At 42.5% G+C, this 20591-nt stretch overlaps 1 protein-coding gene across 4 annotated transcripts in view; it reads left to right on the plus strand.

The window, feature by feature from the left end:
* Positions 1-20591, plus strand: part of slc39a10 (solute carrier family 39 member 10) — a 38804-nt gene that overhangs the window by 7975 nt on the left and 10238 nt on the right. The window contains exons 1-3 of one of the 4 annotated variants that reach the window (XM_089003483.1): positions 20-66; positions 15373-16337; positions 17364-17541. In XM_089003483.1, coding sequence (XP_088859609.1) covers positions 15393-16337; positions 17364-17541 — 1123 coding nt within the window. In that variant the 5' untranslated portion in view covers positions 20-66; positions 15373-15392. Of the gene's footprint in view, positions 1-19; positions 67-7045; positions 7102-10533; positions 10621-15372; positions 16338-17363; positions 17542-20591 lie in introns of those variants that run through there. The other 3 variants (XM_089003486.1, XM_089003484.1, XM_089003485.1) reach the window with 3 other exon arrangements.

Raw genomic sequence — 20591 nt, forward strand, 5'->3', positions numbered from 1 at the left:
TATACGGAAGTATTTTTATTTTTTTCGTCCCGAGCGGAGAGGAGCTGCACACGGCACTTGAGTGAGGTAACGAGACGAAAAAGGCATTTACGCTCCTCTTCATTCACTCCCACAAAACAACATGGACACGAGTGCATGGCTCTGGCAACCCATGTCGATATTTGCCAATTCGAATTGCAATTTGCAAAACATCCCGACTGACGAGCAAGTCGTTTGGAATCTCTTCTGGGCTGCGCTCGTTTCCTGCGTGCTCGTCTGCTTGCTAGCTCGGGTCGCTTTGCATTTTACGAGCTACTTTAGCCTCGTATAGCAAGCAGATGCTCCCCGTTACCGTAAACTTGAAAGGGGGCGGCTTGGAAAAAAATATCCTCATTCTTCTCTGGGATATTCTTACTTTTTTAGTTTTATTGGTTGATCGCAGCACTTTATAACGGCGTTTTTGACGGAGCACATTTCTCCCCACGTGCAGCGAAGTCTGAACAGTTGACGAGCATCCTCTTTTCTGTGTATTGATTTGATTATTGGTAGTCACGATTTATCGATAAAAAACGCTGATGGTGCAACTTGCGTCTTCTTTTTTTCGGGGGGGGGGGGGTTGTTCGTCTGGCTCGTCAGCACAGCCCTGTAAGTCTATTTCGGGGCCTGGTCGAGGTTTTGCATATGCAACTGCAAGTCGTGCAACATGTACCCAGGCGTACTTGAACGACATTTTGAAAGCGCACAGAAAAGCTAGCTTTTGCACGTTTTATGCCCCCCAAACAGCACGTGTTTTTGAAATTGGGATTATTATTATTATTACTACGTACTTTTATTGTTGTTATTATTATTACTTCAAGATGGCACCGCGAGAGTGGCTGTCTTTCCAGCAGCGCCTGTATTTTGTTTTTCTACGAATTATTTATTAAATAATTAGTACCTCTCAACTAATACGTTTTCCCTGTATTTTATATTTTTTCATCATTTTGAATTGTGTACGCCGTATAACAACTTTTATACGCTAAACTTTTTCTGCAGTTATCGAGTCTTTGTCGATGAAGCATGATATGCGCATGGACGTCACATTGTTTTTGTGTTTCCGTATTTGAAGTCTGGCATTTGTGTTGCAATCGAGGAATCGGAATGAGAACACCTTTATTTGTCCCACAATGGGGAAATTTGCAGTCCTCAGCAGCAATTTGATATGGGGTGGGTTGGGGCGAGGATGAAAGGATAGAAAACAAGATATTCGAATCAACTAGTTATAACGTAGAAGTAAGCATTGGAGATGCGCCAAGTAAGAAGAGAAAAAAAACTAGGATCGTGTCGTCACCAAAAACAATGGGAGAGTCTCCAAGGTGAATACGCTGCATGGATAAGACCGTCGACAAAAGGTCCTCAGTTTTCATTCTGCGTTCCGTGTAAAAAGGACATAAAGGTCTCGATCATATGTATATATTTTTTTATCGCTGTGTACGGTCAATCATGAAAGCATAATGTGCGCATGCGCAGTTAACTGCATTTCTGCTTGTGTTAGCGTTTTTTTTTAATCATTTCAAATAATGTACGGTATACTACAACTTTTATACGGGAATTGTAATCATTTATAAGGGCAGCTATTAGCCAAGGTTGACGGGTATGTTACTCCGTTCTTTCCTCTTTCATAACATTTCTGCCGTGAAATGTAAATTTCTCCACTGCGAGACGAATAAAGGTACATCCAATCCAATTGCTTAACTCATTCATTGCCAGACTGAGCAAAACTGTGTCCAATGTAGTGCCAGGGTTTTTGTCATTGTCACTCGAATTGCAGGACCCATAGAATATTGAGTTTTAGGATGACAAACATTCAATGCAGCATGAAAAAACCTTACACTGACTCCTTTCATCAGAAGAAAAGAGTTAATTCCTAAATTATATGGGTGTAAAGTGATCTAAGCGTGAAATGAGGGTGTATGTCCAAAATAACAATGCAATACATACATATTGGTTTATATAGACTGTACAAAAGGCAAATGCTGGATGTCGTGGAAGAGAAAAAACATTGCCAGAGGTTTGACCAGCGCTTGATCGAATACATTCGGGAATGGCGCTCCACGTCATATTTTCAATTCCCAAATAAATTCTGCAATGGCAGTGAATGAGTTAATTACTGTCACAGCAATAAAATAAACAAAACTGAAATGAACAAAAATAAAATTCAATTACATATAAATATAAAATTAAATATATTTTTAAAATATAAAAGTACAATAAAAATGAAAAACATTATTATTATAGTGCTTAAACAATAGCTGAAGCTGGAACAAAGCGCTAACATTGGAAAAAGGGGAAATGCTGCTCCCTTGTGGAAAAGAAATATTGCCAGAGGCCATGGCCAGCACTTTATCGGCACCCAAGCATGAAAAAAACTAAACGTGAACAAATTCGGGAATGGCGCTCTGTCATATTTTCAATTCTTGAATAAATTTGCGAATGGCAGTGAATGAGTTGAAGGCAAAATACATTTTCATTCCATGGTTTGTGAACATGTTTTAACGTCCCCGATGTAACTTAAAAGCACCACATAATGAATATTGTAACAATAACAATAGTTAGCTATATAACGAATAGATAGCCAGCTAGATAGCTAGCGAGCCAGCCAGAAAGCTAATAGATAGCAAATTGATAGCCAGCTAGGTATCTAGCTAGATAGCCAGCCAGGTAGTAATCATAATAATAATGATAATAATCCTAGTAATATACTAATAATATTAATACATTTCATTTATAAGCGCCGTTCAAATCTCTCAAGGTCACTTTACAGTCACAGGATAAGTTTTTTTGTGGGTGAGCAGCGGCAGCCGCCCGCACCAGCGTTCACTCAACCCGGAAGTAACTCAAATAGATAGAAAGCTAGCTAGATAGCTATCTTGCTAATAGATAGCTAGCTAGAGCCGGCCAGGGAGCTCGATAGCAACAGCTACTGTAGCTAGGGAGATAGCTAGCTACAAATACATTTACAAAACATCCCATTTGTGTGACTCAGTGTCATGTTTACTATACCATAGCCATCTTTGTTGCTTTCAGTCACTCGTGATGTTTAGTTCATAGCTGACAGCCCGCAGGTGAGCCAAATAGTGCAACACTTGACGAGTGCAATAAAGACTTAAAGTCATCGGATCATGTGTTCACAAAGCATGAACATGTTTATATTCTTCCCCCCACTCCCAACACAATTCACTCGACTGTTATTTTGCTCAGTCTGGGCTGGCAGTGTTTAAATGTGTAACATGAAGCAACAGACATTAAAGAAGAAAAAAAACAAGCAAAACCTGGTCTGAAGTCAATAGCACATCACATGCTAGTTAAAAAGTTTGCACACCCCTGACTTAGAACGGACGGCGTGATGCAGTTGATGTTCAATCGGTGACCACGATAAGGTTGGAAAATATCCCCTTGGAACCAAAAGTTTGATTGTTTTGAAATAAGATAATAAATATTTTAATAGTCCCAAAATGGGGAAATTTGCAACATAGAGCAACAGTGTTGAAAGGGGTGTGGTAGAAAAGAAAAACAAAGTATTATAGGACAACCGACATCACTTTTTTGTTTCCTAACTGACATCAGAAAAACGTTTTATAGGATCTAAAATACCCAAGACACGCAGGCTGATATTTTTAGTCAAATGCACAACACCAATCAAAACTTTGTGTGTCCAAAATCTGCAAAAAATTGGGCATTTTCAGAAAGTCCCGTCCCCTTGTTCGTGGTGTCACCCCAAGACGTCTTGCCTTGCTGGAGAATCAAAACAATGGCTTCAGATTCGGAGAATATGCTTTCTTGTTACTCATCTAGTTATGAATATGATTCAAATAGTTCTGAAGAGGAAAGCATCAATTTTTGAAATCGATTAAATAATGTATTCCGTGCCTTTTTGAGGCAATTGGGGGGGGGGGGGGTGTAGCACTAAAAAAGTGGCAGAAGATGGCGACAAAGCTCCGTGTAAGGAATTAATCAGCCCGTTTCCACAGGCTGATTAATTCCTTAAACGGAGTTTTGTCACCCGCTTCTGCCTCTTTTTGGTGCAACACGAAGCTTTCAGACCAAATGTGATGGAAGGACTGCTACAATGTGTCCTTTTTTCGGTCAGGGGCGTTCCTTCAGTGACGTAGGGTGAGGACTCGTCACCAACTCAAAAACAAGACTTCCGGAATATTCAGCGCGAGTCTTAAAACGAAAATATAGCTATATGCGGTGGAATCTTTGTAAAATACGCTCAGTAGAAGTCATTTGAAGCCATTTTACAAATTATGGACACAACTTGTCCGGAGACGTCGGTTGTCCTTTAAATGTAGACAAATAGGTCAGAAGACTGAACTGTACAACTGGAAAAAGTAGAAAACACACATTCTAGATCACAGGTGTCAAAGTCCAGGCCAGGGGACCAAATCAGGCCCGCCACATCATTTTATTCAGCCTGCGAAAATAAATCAAATTGTGAAATTCCATGCTCATCAATCGAGCAAGCTAGCTAGCTAACGGGTAACCTAGCTAGCTCTTCCTATTCAGCTAGCTGGATAATCCCTTGGATCACAAATGTCAAAGTTTAAAGCTCATCTACTAGCTACCTTGCGATCAAGCTAGCTTGCAATCGAGCTAGCTAGCAATTGAATTTGATATCTCTCTTTCTATTTAGCTAGTTTTCACATCCACATCATAGGTGTTAAATTCAAGGCCTGGGGGCCAAATCTGGCCTGCCACATCATCTTAATCGGCCCGTGAAAGCAAATCAGACTTGTGAAATTCAATGTTCATCAATTGAACTAGCTAGCTAGTAATCGACTGAGCTAGCTAGCAATTAAGCTAACTAGCGATCGAGCTAGCTAGCTAGTGATTGAGATAGATATTTATTGTGTATTCTATAACTAATTTGTTTAAGGGAGGAAACAATCTAATGGCTTCCCCAAATTCATAATAGCTCCCAAGAGGAAACCGTTAGTACAACGTGGCCCCCGGCAAAATATTAGTATCAGAATCAGAATCATCTTTATTGCCAAGTATGTAGAGCACACAAGGAATTTGTCTCTGGTATAACACACTGCACTAGTATCATCAAAAAATGGGGAAAATGGAGGCATCATACAGTTCCATTTTACTGTTTCGAGAGTTAATGGCGACCGCGGAACAAGCTGTTTAAATGTCTGCTGGATTTGGTGCACATGGATTGGTAGCGCCTGCCTGAGGGGAATACAGTGAGACCTCAATTTACAAACTTAATTGGTTCCCAGACAGAGTGTGTATGGCGAAAAGTGTGTATCTCAAAAAAATAATTCCCATAGGAAACCATTAAAATGGGAATAATCCGTTCCCGGGTTTCCATAAAATATACTTTTCAACTAAATAAGCCTTAAAACTACACACAACATACCTTATTCTATGTATAATAAATGTGCTATTGTATTGTAATGAAAGAAATACACTGTATCATAAAGTCACTTTATTTACATTTGTGATGGACATTGATGGCTTGATGGAATGGCGTTGGAGGTCGAAGGTCAAAGGGAATTGCTGTTTGGAAAGAGAGGCGCATTACACGAGGACTGTAATTAAAGAAATAAGCTGTGCTGTAAAATAAAGTTTTATTTACCTTTTTGATGGTCGTTGATGGCTTATGGAAGGAGAGTCACCTTCCATAAGGACTGTTGGTAACTTAACCTCTGATGCTGTTCGGTCGTGTGCTTCCACCGAAGATCACTCCGCCAGCCGTGGTGGGTGTGTATTGTGAAAATAGTGCTTATTATAAGGTTTAATTTTCATAAATTTGACGTCTGTAAGACGAAAAGTTTGTAAGATAAGGTGTTTGTAAGTTGAGGTCTCACTGTAGCTGGAAAAGGTGGTGGGCAGGGTGCGGAGGGTTCAGTACGGTTTTCCAAGCCCTTGTTTGGATTGTTTGGATTCTTGCTCCAGATAAAAGCACCTATGCAACTGTATTGTGAGACGATGGCAACGGATGTTTGTAAAATAATCCCGCTAGTCGTTATTAACTCATTCGCTGCCATTACTGAAATGTATTCGGGAATTGAAAAGTGAAATTCGTTCCCGAATTTGTTCAGTTTTTGGTTTTCGGCGGGGTGCTGGTAAAGCGCTGGTCAGACCTCTTGCAGTGTTTTCCCTTTCACGAGGGGGCATCATTTGCCTTTTGTCCATGTTAGCGCTTTGTTAAAACTTCAGCTGGTGTTGAAGCACTATATAAATCAATGTGTGTATAGCGTTTTTACAGCCGCCCCCATTTCAAGCTCAGATAACTACAGACCCATATAACTTAGAAATTAACTTTTTTTTCTGATGAAAGAAGATAATTTAAAGTTTCTCATTATTCTATTGAATGTTGATGTAGTCCTAAAACTTCATATTCTGTGTGTCTTGCAATTTGAGTGAAAATGACAAAAACTCCGGCGTGGACACATTTTTGCACATCGTCTGGCAGTGAATGAGTTAAAATGATCATTTTATGAATAAAACAGCACTTCAAGATGGCGCCGCGAGAGTGGCTGGCTTTCCAGCAGCTTCTGTATTTGGTTTCCTCTTCCTTTCATAACTTTGCTGCTGTGTTACTTCCAGGTACAGTGAACGCTCGCGCGAATGGCTGCCGCTGCTCACCCGCACAAAAAAAAAAAAAATCCTGTGATTGTATTTTTATTAGCTAGCTAATTGAGTTACTTCTGGATTGAGTGAACGCTGGCGCATGTGGCTGCCACTGCTCACACACAGAAAAACGTATACTGTGACTGTAAAGTGACCTTGAAAGTTTTGAAAGGCGCTTATAAATGAAATGTATTATTATTAATTATTCCATAAATACAATCTAAATGTCATTGGCGTAGAACAAAAGGTGCAAATGAGGTTTCTGTGGGGACAAAACAACATTTGGTAGTGAGTTATTCTTCTGTAAATATGGCCCACATATTACAGGTCACGCGGAATGTATCTGCTTTGAATCCCGTGCGCGCACACGTACGCTCGCGCGCACGCTGTGCCTCCCGACGTTCTCCCCAAATAAGTTGAGCCTTTGCACTTGAAAGCGTTTTAGTGATCTTACCTTGGGCTCAGAGTGTACATTCGCTTGACGTGTTTGGAAAAGAGGTAAGGATCACTTCCTACCATTTAAATATGGATCTATTTTTCAAATCACTTATTCAAATCATCATTTGCTTTGCTTACTTGTATTTCTGGCTTTTCTCCTCAAAACAAATTGACATTGGGGGAAAAAAATGAAAGGTTGTGCGGAAGGAAGTGTCACTGTTACCCGATTTTTTTCCTCTACACTTTGTTGCGATTTAAAAGAAAAATTACTCATTCACTGCCATTCACGAATTTATTCGGCAATTAAAAATATGACGTGGAGCGCCATTCCTGAATGTGTTCATTTTTTTTTTCCTTGTTTGGGTGCCGATAAAGCGCTGGCCGTGGCCTCCCTTCCACGAGGGGGCAGCATTTCCCCTTTTCCATGTTTTTTTACCACGCTTAAGCTGTTCTTAAGGCACTATATGAACCAATGTGGATGTATTGCATTGTATTTTGTACAGCTGCCCCCATTTCAATATGTTCAGGTTTTGTTTTTTGGTGCGGGGGGTGCCGATAAAGCACTGGTCAGACCACTGGCAATGTTTTTTCTCTACCAGGAGGGGGCAGCATTTGCCTTTTGTCCATGTTAGGGCTTTGTTACAGCTTCAGTTGTTGCTAAGGCACTATATAAATCAATATGTATTGTACAGATAACATCCGACTTACGACCGAGTTCCGTGCTGACCAAACGGTCGCAAGTCAACGTGGTCATAAGTCGAAATCCATTCAAAATGTTGAGTAGAGACTCTGAGGCTAAATAAATCACAAACTCCCCCCTTTGGTGCCATTACACGGTCGATTGCTGTGCGAAAATGAGATGCTAGCTGGCCAAAATTGTCGTACGCGTTGCCGGCCTGCTAGCGCGTTGCGGTGCCCGGCGTAGAATTAAAATTTTAAAAATAGGGTCTGGAGGTTGTGGTCGTAAGTTGAGCCGGTCTTAAGTCAGATGTTACCCGTATTTTGTACATCCGCCCCCATTTCATTCTCAGATAACTCCAGACCCATATAACATAGGACTTAACTAGTTTTTCTGATGAAAGAAGAGAAGCTAAAGTGTCTTAATCTGATGAAGGCGGAAGTACACACCGAAACATATCAGCTTAGTGGCAAGCTATCTAGCTATCTATGTATTGGATATCTATTAGCTGGCTAGCTACCTTTCTATCTATTTACTTCCGGGTTGAGTGAACGCTGGCTCAGTGTATTAGTTAACTAACTATCTAGCTAGCTGGCTATTAGCTACATAGCTATCTAAGTGACTAGCTATCTATCTGTTGGATATCTATTAGCTATATATTAGCTGGATAGCTAGCTTTCTGTCTATTTACTTCCTGGTTGAGTGAATGCTGCCACTACTCACCCACAGAAAAACTTATCCTGTGACTAAAGTAACCTTGAGAGTTTTGAAAGGCGCTTATAAATGAAATGTATTATTATTATTATTATTATTATTATTATTATTATTATTATTAATATTAATTGAATGTTTATGTTGTCCTAAAACTCAATATCCTGTGGGTCCTGGAATTGAAGTGACAATGACAAAAACCCTGGCACTGGAGTGGACATATTTTTGCACGTCGTCTGGCAGTCAATGAGTTAAAGGGGCGAGATCTTTTTACCCCGTTTTTAAAGCGTTTTGCAAGCTGGAATCATCAAAATGATTTTAATAAAAACAAAATCGGTTCCACGTTTTGAACTCGGCTGCTATTTTTTTGTTTGTTTTTGGTTTGGTTTTGTTATGATGAGGCACCTGCTGGACACAGTTTGAACTTGGCGGCCGACGATCGAACGGCCTATTTTGATTTCTCAGAATAAATATGAATTCATGTCGGGTTCCCATGTTTGCCCCCCCCCCTGTATTCTCCCTCCTTCCCGTGCTTGATTCCGACATGAGAAACCAAAGACTCGGTCATGAGGGAATCATATGAAGCAGCTTAGACGTTTGCGCATCAGCGATTCCCCCGGGAATGAAATAACTGGGGGCCCCCTGCTGCTGCCGGTGACCCCGATTTGACCCCGGGCGCGGCCGGCCGCTGTTGGAATAATAATAATAATAATAATAATAATAATAATAATAATAATACATTTCATTTATAAGCGCCTTTCAAAACTCTCAAGGTGACTTTACAGTCACAGGATAAGATTTTCTGTTGGTGAGCAGCGGCAGCCACACGCGCCAGCGTTCACTCAACCCGGAATAACTCAAAAAGATAGAAAGCTATCTAGCTCGCTAATAGATACAGTAATAATAATAATAATAATAATAATAATACTTTTCATTTATATATATATCTAGCTAACTAGATAGCTAATATGTTTACTGACTCAAATAGCTAGCCATCTTGCTAATAGCTAGCCAGCTAGCTAGCCACATTGCTGATAGATAGCTAGCTGAGTTGGAAGTAGGAATTTTGAGTTAAAAGTAGGAATTCTGAGTTAAAATTCGGAATTCTGAGTTAAAATTCGGAATTCTGAGTTAAAAGTCGAAATTCTGAGTTGGAATTAGGAATTCTGAGTTAAAAGTCGGAATGTTGAGTTAAAAGTCAGAATTCTGAGTTAAAAGTCGAAATTCTGAGTTAAAAGTCGAAATTCTGAGTTGGAAGTAGGAATTCTGAGTTAAAAGTCGAAATTCTGAGTTAAAAGTCGAAATTCTGAGTTGGAAGTAGGAATTCTGAGTTAAAAGTCGGAATTCTGAGTTAAAAATCGGAATTCATGGTTAAAAATCGGAATTCAGGGTTAAATGTGTGCGTTACTTCTGGGTTGAGTGAACGCTGGCGCGTATGGCTGCCGCTGCTCACCCGCAGAAAAAAATTTTTGTTCGTATTCTATGACTGTCAAGTGTCCTTGAGCGCTTATAAATGAAATGTATTATTATTATTATTGACAAATTTTTAAATCAGCGCCTTTGGCCACAACTTTGCGGCTTTTGCTGAGTATTAGCTATCTGGCTATCAGCTGGCTGGCTGTTAGCTGTCTGGCTATCTAGATCGCTAGCTATCTGTCTGGCTAGCTATCTAGCTGACTAGCTATCTAGCTGGCTATCTATTGGCTATCAGCTAGCTAGCTAACTTTCTATCCATTTGAGTTATTCCGATTGAGAGACGGGCTGGCGCTTGTGGCTGCCACTGCTCACCCACAGAACAACTTATTCTGTGATGTAAATTGACCATGAGAGCTTTGAAAGGCGCTTAGAAATTAAATGAATTATTATTATATTATTATTATTTTGTTTCGGTGACCCCCCCCCCCCCCTCCTCAATTCGGGCCCCCCCTAGAGTCAACATGACTACCGACATCAAGAGAATACAGTAGGACTCAGTGACTGAGTTGGGGGGGGGGGGGTGCTCTTGAAACAGGGCCTGGCTTTTATCAGATCCTATCAGCGTTAAGGTTCATAGGTCAGCGTTGTCTTGTGCTTATAAACACCCCCGACAGCCACGAAATGCATTTCTCGCCACGCTTTGACGCCGGTACTTTTGATCGCAACGCCGTCGCTCCTGAGTTCTCACCTCTCGTTTCAACGTGTCCGAAAAGGTAAAGTCGCTCATTGTTCGTGTCACCTTTGCACAGTTTTGTTGGAGAAAGGGCAACGGCGAGAATTGAAAAAAATGTTCGGCTCAGAATGTAATTGCCATTCTATTGTGTTTTATTTTATTTCAAAACGGAAAATAGAAATTTTAACTAATAGCAAATCCAAAATGAGAAAATAGTCAGGAACTGAGAAAGTCTTGATGGAGTCTGCTGGTTGATGGAAAAAAACGACTTAAAGGACAACCGACGTCTCCGGACAAGTTTTGTCCATAATTTGTAAAATGGCTTCAAATGACTTCTACTGAGCGTATTTTAATAAGATTCCACCGCATATAGCTCTATTTTACGTTTTAAGACTCGCACTGTATATTCAGGAAGTCTTGTTTTTGAGTTGTGACGAGTCCGTACGTGACGTCACTAAAGGAACGCCCCTGACCGAAAAAAAGATGCATTGTAGCGGTCCTTCCATCACGTCAATGTATTTTGCTGTACTTGTTTTGTCTGGGGACCTCGTGTTGCACCCAAAAGCCACCAGAAGAGGGCGTCCAAACTCCATATAAGGAATTTATCAGCCTGTGGAAACGGAGGTGGCCACAGGAGGTCGCCATTTTGTGCCTCTTTTTCGTTGAGACATCTCCCCTCAATGTTGCCTCATAATGGCACGTAATTCTTTAATCGATTGCAAACATGTATGCTTTCCTCTTCAGAACTATTTGAATCATATTCATAACTGGATGTGTAACAAGAAAGCATATTCTCCGAATCTGAAGCCATTGTTTTGATTCACTAGCAATGCAAGACGTCTTGGCGTGACGTCACGAACTGGGGGCGGGGCTTTCTGAAAATGCCCAAGTTTTTGCAGATTTTGGACACTTTAAGTCATTTTTATTTGTGTTTTGCATTTGAATAAAAATATCATTCTGCGTGTTTTAGGTATTTTAGATGCTATAAAACGTTTTTGTGATGTCAGTTAAGAAACAAAAAAGTGACGTCGGTTGTCCCTTAAATACAGAACGTACAACAAATTGAGAAATAACTCGTTTTCAAATTTGAAGTAAAAAATAATGACCGTTATTATGGTTTACATACGACAGTTTGAAATTTTGGTTCTGACTTTAGCAAGCATCGTGGCACTTGACATGCTTTATTTGCTTTTGGGGACCATTAAAATGATGTTGTGGCCCAGATTTGGCCCCCGGGCCTTGACTTTGACACTTGTAATGAAAGGAATTAGTTAGCTAGCTCAATCGCTAGGTACGCTTAATCGCTAGCTTGCTCAATTGCTCGCTAGCTCGATCTCTAGCTACCTAGCTGGATCTTTTGCGAGCTTGATTGCTAGCTAGCTTTATCACTAGCTAGCTTGATCGCTAGCTAGTTTGATATCTAGCTAGCCAGATTTGGCCCCCAGGCCTTGACTTTGACACCTGTGATGCAAGGAATTAGCCAGTCAGCTGAATAGAAAAAGAGCTAGCTAGCTAGCTAGCTTGATCGCTAGCTTGATCACTAGCTAGCTCGATCACAAGCTAGTTTGATATCTAGCTAGCCAGATTTGGACCCCCCAGGCCTTGACTTTGACACCTGTGATGCAAAGAATTAGCCAGTCGGCTGAATAGAAAAAGGGCTAGCTAGCTAGGTTGATCACTAGCTAGCTCGAACACTAGCTAGCTAGCTGGATCTTTTGTGAGCTTGGTCGCTAGCTAGCTTGATCACTAACTAGCTCGATCGTTAGCTAGTTTGATATCTAGTTATCCAGATTTGTGCCCCAGGCCTTCACTTTGACACTGTGAAGCAAGGAATTAGCATTAAGTCAGCTTAATAGGAAGAGTTAGCTAGCTTGATAGATGAGCATGTAATTTCAGACGTTTGATTTGCTTTCATGGACTGAATTAATCAATTTATTGCCAAGTATGTCGAACACACGAGGAATTTGTCTCCGGTAGATCACGCTGCACTAGTATCACAAAAAACTGGAGAAAAATGGAGGCACTATACAGTTCTATTTGGGTTGCTGTTTCGAGAGTTAATGGCGACGGGGAAAGAAGCTGTTTAAATGTGACCCAGACTTTCCCCAAAAAATGGAAGATTTCATCTTCTTTCTCCCTATTTGACTTTGACTTGTTGTGAAAATGTGACCCTTTAAAAGTCAGCATTCTTAATGCGCAAAGTAGTGAAAATTACACGTTTCAGACTTTAACAATTCAATAATTATATGAATCTTCAATTCATTGACAATAATTTTCTTGATTCATCGCCTTTTTAGGCTGTCTCGAAATTTTTGTTGCCATTTAATCGTGAAATCAACTCCCTACCAAAGCACGCGACATGCTAATGCGCTAACAAGCACGGCTAGCAGCCGTCCGTTTCCGCTACGCGTGTCACGTCACTCGAATGCATTATTTGCCCAAATATTTCAAACTAATAGATCTCACATTTCTCATTGTAATATTTGTTCAGAATTTCATGCTAGCGGCTAGTATCAATTTGTTATTGGTGTTTGTGCGTAAACTTTGCGCGCCAAGGGCAGCGCTCATCTGACATCCGATTGATTCCTCATCCCCACTTGTAACATTCTTGACCCCGATTAGCCTTCAGGCTTCACGCGAGACCTTATGAGCATCATTTGACTCGGGTGATATTGCTTCCCCTCAATTTTTTTTTATTTTTCCAGGAGCAATTTGTTGCTCAATTCTCCAGGACTGTGTTGTGTTTTCCTGAAGGCTTGCCTTGCTTATTAGATGTGATGCGGGATTATTTTCTCTGTTTTTTTTTCCTCAGTTTCCTTCCTTTTTCGCATCTTTTGGGTGATAAACGCAGCGCAACATGATTTGGGTGTATCACAATAGCTCGAAATATCATGAAAGAGCTTCTGGCTCGGTTCTTATGGCTTCCATGTTACCCAATTTTGTCAAAGTCGAACAAAATGGGGGTTTGCATTTGGATATTTTGCATCAAAGGCGTCAGAGTCATGTTTGCCAAGGGCCACATTTTAGTAATGGTTAGTAGTTAGTAGTAAAATAATGACTGTGGTTTACATACAACAATTTTGCATTTTGGCTAGTATCATGGAATTTCACAAGTTTGATTTGCTTTCAGGGGTTCGTATAGATTGATGTGACGGGCCAGATCTGGCCCCCGGGCCTTGACTTTGATACCTGTGATGTAAGGGATTAGCCAGCTAACGGAATAGAAAGAAGGCTAGCTAGCTTGGCTAGCTAGCTTGATAGATGAACATTTCGCGGTCCAACTTTCGCGGGCCAAGTAAAATGATGTGGCAGGCCAGATATGGCCCCTGGGCCTTGACTTTGACACCTGCGATCTCACGGATTAACCAGCTAGCTGGATAGAAAGAGAGCTAGCTAGCTCGATACTTGAACATGGAATTTCACAAATTTGATTTGCTTTCGCGGACCGAATAAAATGATGTGGCGGGCCAGATTTGGCCCCTGGGTCTTGACTTTGACACTTGCGATATCAGGGATTAACTAGCTGGCTGGATAGAAAGAGAGCTAACTATCTCGATCGCTAGCTAGCTTGATAGATGAACATGGAATTTCACAAATTTGATTTGTTTTCGTGGGCCGAATAAAATTATATGACGGGCCAGATTTGGCCCTTGACATTAACACCTGTGATGTAAGGCGTTACCCAGCGAGCTGAATAGAAAGAAAGCTAGCTAGCTCGATCCCTAGCTAGCTAGCTCGATAGATGAACATGGAATTTCACAAGTTTGACTTTCGCGGGCCGAATAAAATGATGTGGTGGGGCAGATTTGGCCCCCGGGCCTTGACTTTAACACCTGCGAAATCAGGGATTAACCAGCTAGCTGGATAGAAAGAGAGCTAGCTAGCTCGATCCCTAGATAGCTAGCTCGATAGATGAACATGGAATTTCACAAGTTTGATTGACTTTCGCGGGCCGAATAAAATGATGTGAGGGGCCAGATTTGGCCCCCGGGCCTTGACTTTGACACCCGCGATATCAGGGATTAACCAGCTAGCTGGATAGAAAGAGAGCTAGCTAGCTCTATCGCTCGCTAGCTAGCTCGATAGATAAACATGGAATTTCACAAGTTTGATTGACTTTCGCAGGCTGAATAAAATGATGTGGTGGGCCAGATTTGACCCCGGATATTAATTTTTACACCTGTGATATAAGGGATGAGCCAGCGATCTGAATAGAAAGAAAGCTAGCTAGCTTGCTCGTTAGCTAGCTTGATCGCTATCTAGCTCGATCGCTACCTAGCTCACTAGCTACCTTGCTCTGTACATTTACAAGGAATTTCACATGTTTGATTTCCTTTCACGGGCCAAATAAAGTGAGGTGGCGGGCCAGATTTGGCCCCCAGGCCTTGACTTTGACACCTGTGATGTAAGGGATTAGCCAAATAGCTTAATAGAAAGAGATCTAGCCAAGGTCGCTTGCTACTTAGCTTGATCACTAGCTAGCTCGATCGCTAGCTTGCTCGGTACATTTACAAGGAATTTCACAAGTTTGATTTGCTTTCGCGGGCCAAATAAAGTGATATGGCAAGCCAGATTTGGCCCCCAACCCTTGACTTTGACACCTATGATGTGAGCGATTAACCAATCAGATGAATAGAAAATCAGCTGAGCTAGAAAGAGCATGGTTTCACAAGCGTGATTGGCTTCCACGGACCGAATAAAATGAGGTAGCGGCCCATATTTGGCCCCTGGGCCTTGATTTTGACACTTGTGTTTTCCATATATCGAGATGTTTTGTTTTGTTTCCGTACAGGGGAGCAGAAGTGGGCCACAATGCGAGTCCACGTGCACACCAGGTTTTGTTTGTTGTGTGTGCTGACCTTCCTGTACCATCAATCCAGCCATTGTCACAGCGACGGCCTCCGCCAGCCTCACCGCGGTCATCACCACCACGCCCACAATGACCTGCAGATATCCGAAACTCCTTACGTGACCCGAGCGTCCACGCCCGCCGAGCCCGCGTTACCCGGCGGGGCGTCTTTAGAGGAAGAGCAACGCTTTTACATCCAGCAGTTGTTCAGGCGCTACGGCCAGAAGGACCGTCTTGATTTTCAAGGTTTTCAGAGCATGCTGGTCAGCCTTGGCCTGGGCGAGATCAAAGTGGTCAATGTGGCTCACGACGAACTGGGCCACGACCACGTCGCTCATCTGGACATTTTGGACGTGCAGGAAGGCCTCCATTCGCACGCCCATGACCACGCCCATCACGGTCCCGGCCATCCGCACACGGAGCAGACCCCCACGTCGTGCGACCGGCGCATCGCCTCCGTTACACCGCCCGGCGTGACCAGGGGGCGCCCCCATCATCACCATGACGATCACGATCATAACCACCACCATCACGCGCACGGCGCGGAACACGGTCCCGATCACGACGACGGCGACCGACATTACGAACGCACTCCGATGGCGGCGGATTTGCCCGGCCAGCGTCCGTCTTCTGCCCCGATTGATCCGCAGTCTTCTTCTGCCCCGCCAGATGCCAAATCCAAGAGACCGCGAAAACCGGGGAGGGTCCGAGGACACAGAGGGCAAAACAAAACCGTCTCGCCTACCCCGGCGCTGTCTGAACACCACAACCACAAAAACGGAGTTGACCACGGTCACGGCCATTCTCATAAACACAAGCGAGAAGCGCCTGGAGGCCATAACGGAGACATGGTTCCGGGACCCGTTTTTTCTGAGCATGTTAGCGACTTGACTCACCAGCATCAAGAGGTAAGCGCCCACCAGCGATGCGGGTCAAAGTCGCCCGAATACCAAGTCTGAGTCCAGAAAAAAACAAACCCATCATGAACTGCTAGCCATAGCGGTTCACTGGCACTAGCTATAGCAGTTCATACCGGCCCCATAGAGGCAGCTAGCTAACGAATTCCATTCGTTACTAAAAGTATCAGATCCGTACGCGTGACAAATCACTAAACAGCCACCCCAACCTCTACCTCACCACCGTCGCGGCATCAAAGCCATGCTAAGCTAATGCTAATCTCCAAAAACAGCTTGACTTTACGCGTTGACGCGAGACCGTGCAAAAGTTCCCGATCTTAATCTTAGCCTCCCGAGTCACAAGCAAACAAAATGGTGTCATTTTTGCCTATTCAGCTAGAGATTTTGGCATACGGTCAAGCTAGTAGCATTTATTTTAGCATGCTTTGAGATCGCATTTAAAAGAGCGCAACAAAATGAAATGACCAGAGCCTCAATTTACCTTTAACGTTCGCGCGTGACCATGAGCCTCGTGACTTTTTCAACTGTTCACCTTAGCCGCTGGCTATTTAAGCTAGCAAGAACTTGCGTCGAACTGATAAATGACTTATTAGCATGTGGAATGTTTATTTTTTTAATCAATCTCATTTGATCAAATTAAAGAATGATGATAATAATAATAATACATTTCATTTGTGAGCACCTTTCAAAACTCAAGGTCACTTTACAGTCACAGGATCAGTTTTTCTGTGGGTGAGCAGCGGCAGCCACACGCGCTAGTGTTCACTCAACCCGGAAGTAACTCAAATAGATAGAAAGCTATCTAGCTAACTAATAGATAGCTAATAGCTAGCCAGCTAGGTAGCTAACCAGCCAGCTACATAGCTATAGAGCTAATAGATAGCGAGATGATCTTGACAGTCCGTTCAAATGCGAACAGAATCTCCGTTCGTGTTTGGGGGTTGGCATGGGGGGGGGGGTTCTGTTTGATTTCAGACCCCCAAAAAACTGCATTTTCCACATGCCTCCCCACAACAGTGTTTGAACCTGACCCAGCTCCTCCACCACTACGGCCTGAGTCCCGATTCGCTCATCTCCCCGAGCCAATTCACCTACCTGTGCCCCGCCCTGCTGTACCAGATCGACAGCCGGTTGTGCATCCGCCATTACCACCAGGGGGACGTGGAACAGGAAGCCTTGGACAATGTCAGTTCCGGTAAGTTCCGAGCGCCTCGTTCGTCCGTCCATCTCACGGTTAGCCGACGGATCATTTCAATACAGTGATACCTTGGCTTACGAACTTAATTGGTTCCCAGACAGTGTGTAAGTGTGTATCCCATAAATTAATTTCCCATAGGAAACCATTAAAATGAGAATTATCCGTTCCCGGGTGCCCATAATTTTCTACTTTCTAATTTTCTAAGCCTTAAAAGTACAGAAAATATGCCTTATTTTATGTATAATAAATGTGCTATGGTATTTTAATTAAAGAAACAAACTACTGTATAATAAAGTCGTTTTATTTACCCCAATGTTGGTCATTGATGTCTTGATGGAATGGAGTGGCCGGTTTCATCAGCATTAAACACTTGATGAGGAACATCTTCACCATCTTGAGGAATAATCCCTTGTATGTGCTTTCTCTGCGATAATTTTACCTAGTTCCTCATCAATCGTGTTCTGTTAATTCTGATTGATGGGATATTTTAATCTTGCAGTCTACACTCTGCCTTTCAACTATCAAAGTTGAAACGAGTACACATTTTATTGTTTTCTATCCATTCTCTCACGATTTCACTTTTGTTTTAATTTATTTCAAGCTCTGTCGTCTCCCTTTCGTGTGTGTGTGTGTTTTCTCACTCTCTCTGTCTGTCGTCTGCCTGTCTCCCTGCTGCGTTCTTGACCAATGACGTGGCTTTAACCGAAGACGCCATTTTGTTTTTGGGAGAATGGCCTCAGTCTCTCTCTTGTCTGTAACCCCGCCCCGCCCCTTGCTGCTGCGTCCTTGACCAATCACGTAGCTTTAACCGAAGACTGGGGCCGTGGAATAGAGGACAAAACAGTCTGCCACCATTTTCTTGTTAGGAGAACGGGCTCGTTCGTGAATGACACATCACTCATTGTGGCAGCTCCGTGTGAATCCCGAAAAATAGTTTGTATGCCAAGGTAAAATTTTCAGAAATTTAACGTTCGTAAACCGAAAAGTTCGTAAGCCAAGGCGGTCGTAAACCGAGGTATCACTGTAAGTCGAAAGCTTTTCCCGCTAAAGCCTCTTGTGTTTGGAGGGTCCTCGCGCTTGAATAAGAAAGGTCAACACTTATAAAATGCGGCACTCCAAAGGGTTCAGGTTCCGTCAACTTGACCTAACGGCTTTTTTTTTACTTCTCTCCACTCACAAGAGGTTTTTAGTCATGGTATTTATTTTATTTATTGGTTGTGGTGGAAGGAGAAGGCGGGGTTAAGGGGTGCGGCACTGTGGCTTATCCTTTTTACCTTCAATGTTTTAATACTGAAGTTTTGCCGTCGAAAAAATGGAAGCTGTTGACATTGGTGGCCAGATTAAGCCTGATTAAAAAGCAGACGGGTGCTCACAGCAGAGGCACGTGATTGTCTTTTGTGATCTCGTCGCTCACGTAAATGCTTTGACATGAGGGGGGTGGGGGGGGGGGGGTAAATTATCACATTGATTGCATCAAGTCCTCTTTGGGGATTGTGTTGAGACAAAAGGCAAATTCCGATTTGATAGCCGCGTGGAGTTTCGGTCATTTGCGTTCATCTAAGATGGCGATTTTGAGGTGTTTTTTTTGCCGCTGCTGTGACTGCTTCTTTGTCTTGAGGGCGATGGTATGAAATCAGCATTTAGTGTGAATATTTCTTTATTTATCTAGCTATCCAGCTATCTAGCTGGCTATCTCGCCAGCTAGCTATTTGCTATCTATTTGCTATCTAACTCCCTGGCAGGCATTCTAGCTGGCTATCTAGCTACAGGCTATCTATTCAAGGGAGCTGAAAAATATCGATATACTAGCGATATCGATATAGACTGGCTAGATGGCTCGCTGGCTAGCTATTGGCTATCTATTGGCTAGCTAGCTAGCTTTCTATCTATTTGAGTTACTTCCGAGTTGAGTGAATGCTGGTGCGTGTAGCTGCCACTGCTCACCCACAGAAAATCTTGTCCTGTGACTCAAAAGTGACCGCGTCACAAGAAAATAGTACATTTGATTTACAAGCGCCTTTCAAAAGGTCACTTTACAGTCACAGAAGTTCTTCTCTGGGTGAGCAGCGGCAGCCACACGTACCAGCGTTCACTCAACCTGGAAGTAACTCAAATAGATAGAAAGCTAGCTAGCTAGCCAGCCAGCTAGATATCTATATAGCTAATAGATAGCTAGCTAGATAGCCGGCCAGGGAGCTAGATAGCAAATAGATAGCAAATAGGTAGCTAGCATTTACCATGAGTCCAAAAAAAACGAGGCGCAGGAAATATGACCAACCTTTTTTTTAATCAATGAACTTTTAAAAGCGACAAACAATCGTGAAGGGTCGCCGTCATTTTGTCGGACGACCGTCATAACCGGTTTTTTTTCCCTCAATGTTTTTTTGATAAACTACAGACAGGAGGCCCAAGAGAATAAAGATGAGATGTTGTTTTGAGTTAATTAGTTACATGACGTTGGAACAAAGTTCATCAAACCATAAAGTTTTCCGCAAATCTGAAATGTGCGGATGTGACAATAAAAGTGTGCCGAAGACAGTAACCGATGAATTCACTGTAAAAAATAAAATATACAGTAAATAATAAAAATGGAGGCGAAAATGACATCACAGTTGCTTTACTATGATACGGCGGTAATTGGCAAAATGGCCGCCGCCTCCTTGAGATGGGGAAAACAAGGGTGGGTAAAAATACATTTGATTGACACGTGTTGCTTAAAATAGACATGGAGTCGTTCTTGGACATTTCAGGATGGCCCCCGTGGCAGATGTAATGGGTTAGCCAGCTAGCTGAATAGAAAGAGAGCCCGCTAGCTTACTTACTAGCTAGCTTGAAAGATGAGCATGACATTTCAGAAATTTGATTTGCTTTTTGCTGGCCGAATAAAATGATGTGGCTGGCGGATTTGGCCCATGGGCCTGACTTTGGACACCTGTGATGTAAGGGATTCGCCAGCTTGCTGAATAGAAAGAGAGCTAGCTAGCTCACTTACTACGTAGCTCAAAAGATGAGCATGGAATTTCACAAGTTTGATTTGTTTTCTTGGG

This window comes from Hippocampus bargibanti, linkage group LG08 (genome assembly GCF_051943395.1).
Source record: "Hippocampus bargibanti isolate YZ-2025 linkage group LG08, ASM5194339v1, whole genome shotgun sequence".
NCBI classification, from domain to species: Eukaryota; Metazoa; Chordata; class Actinopteri; order Syngnathiformes; family Syngnathidae; genus Hippocampus; species Hippocampus bargibanti.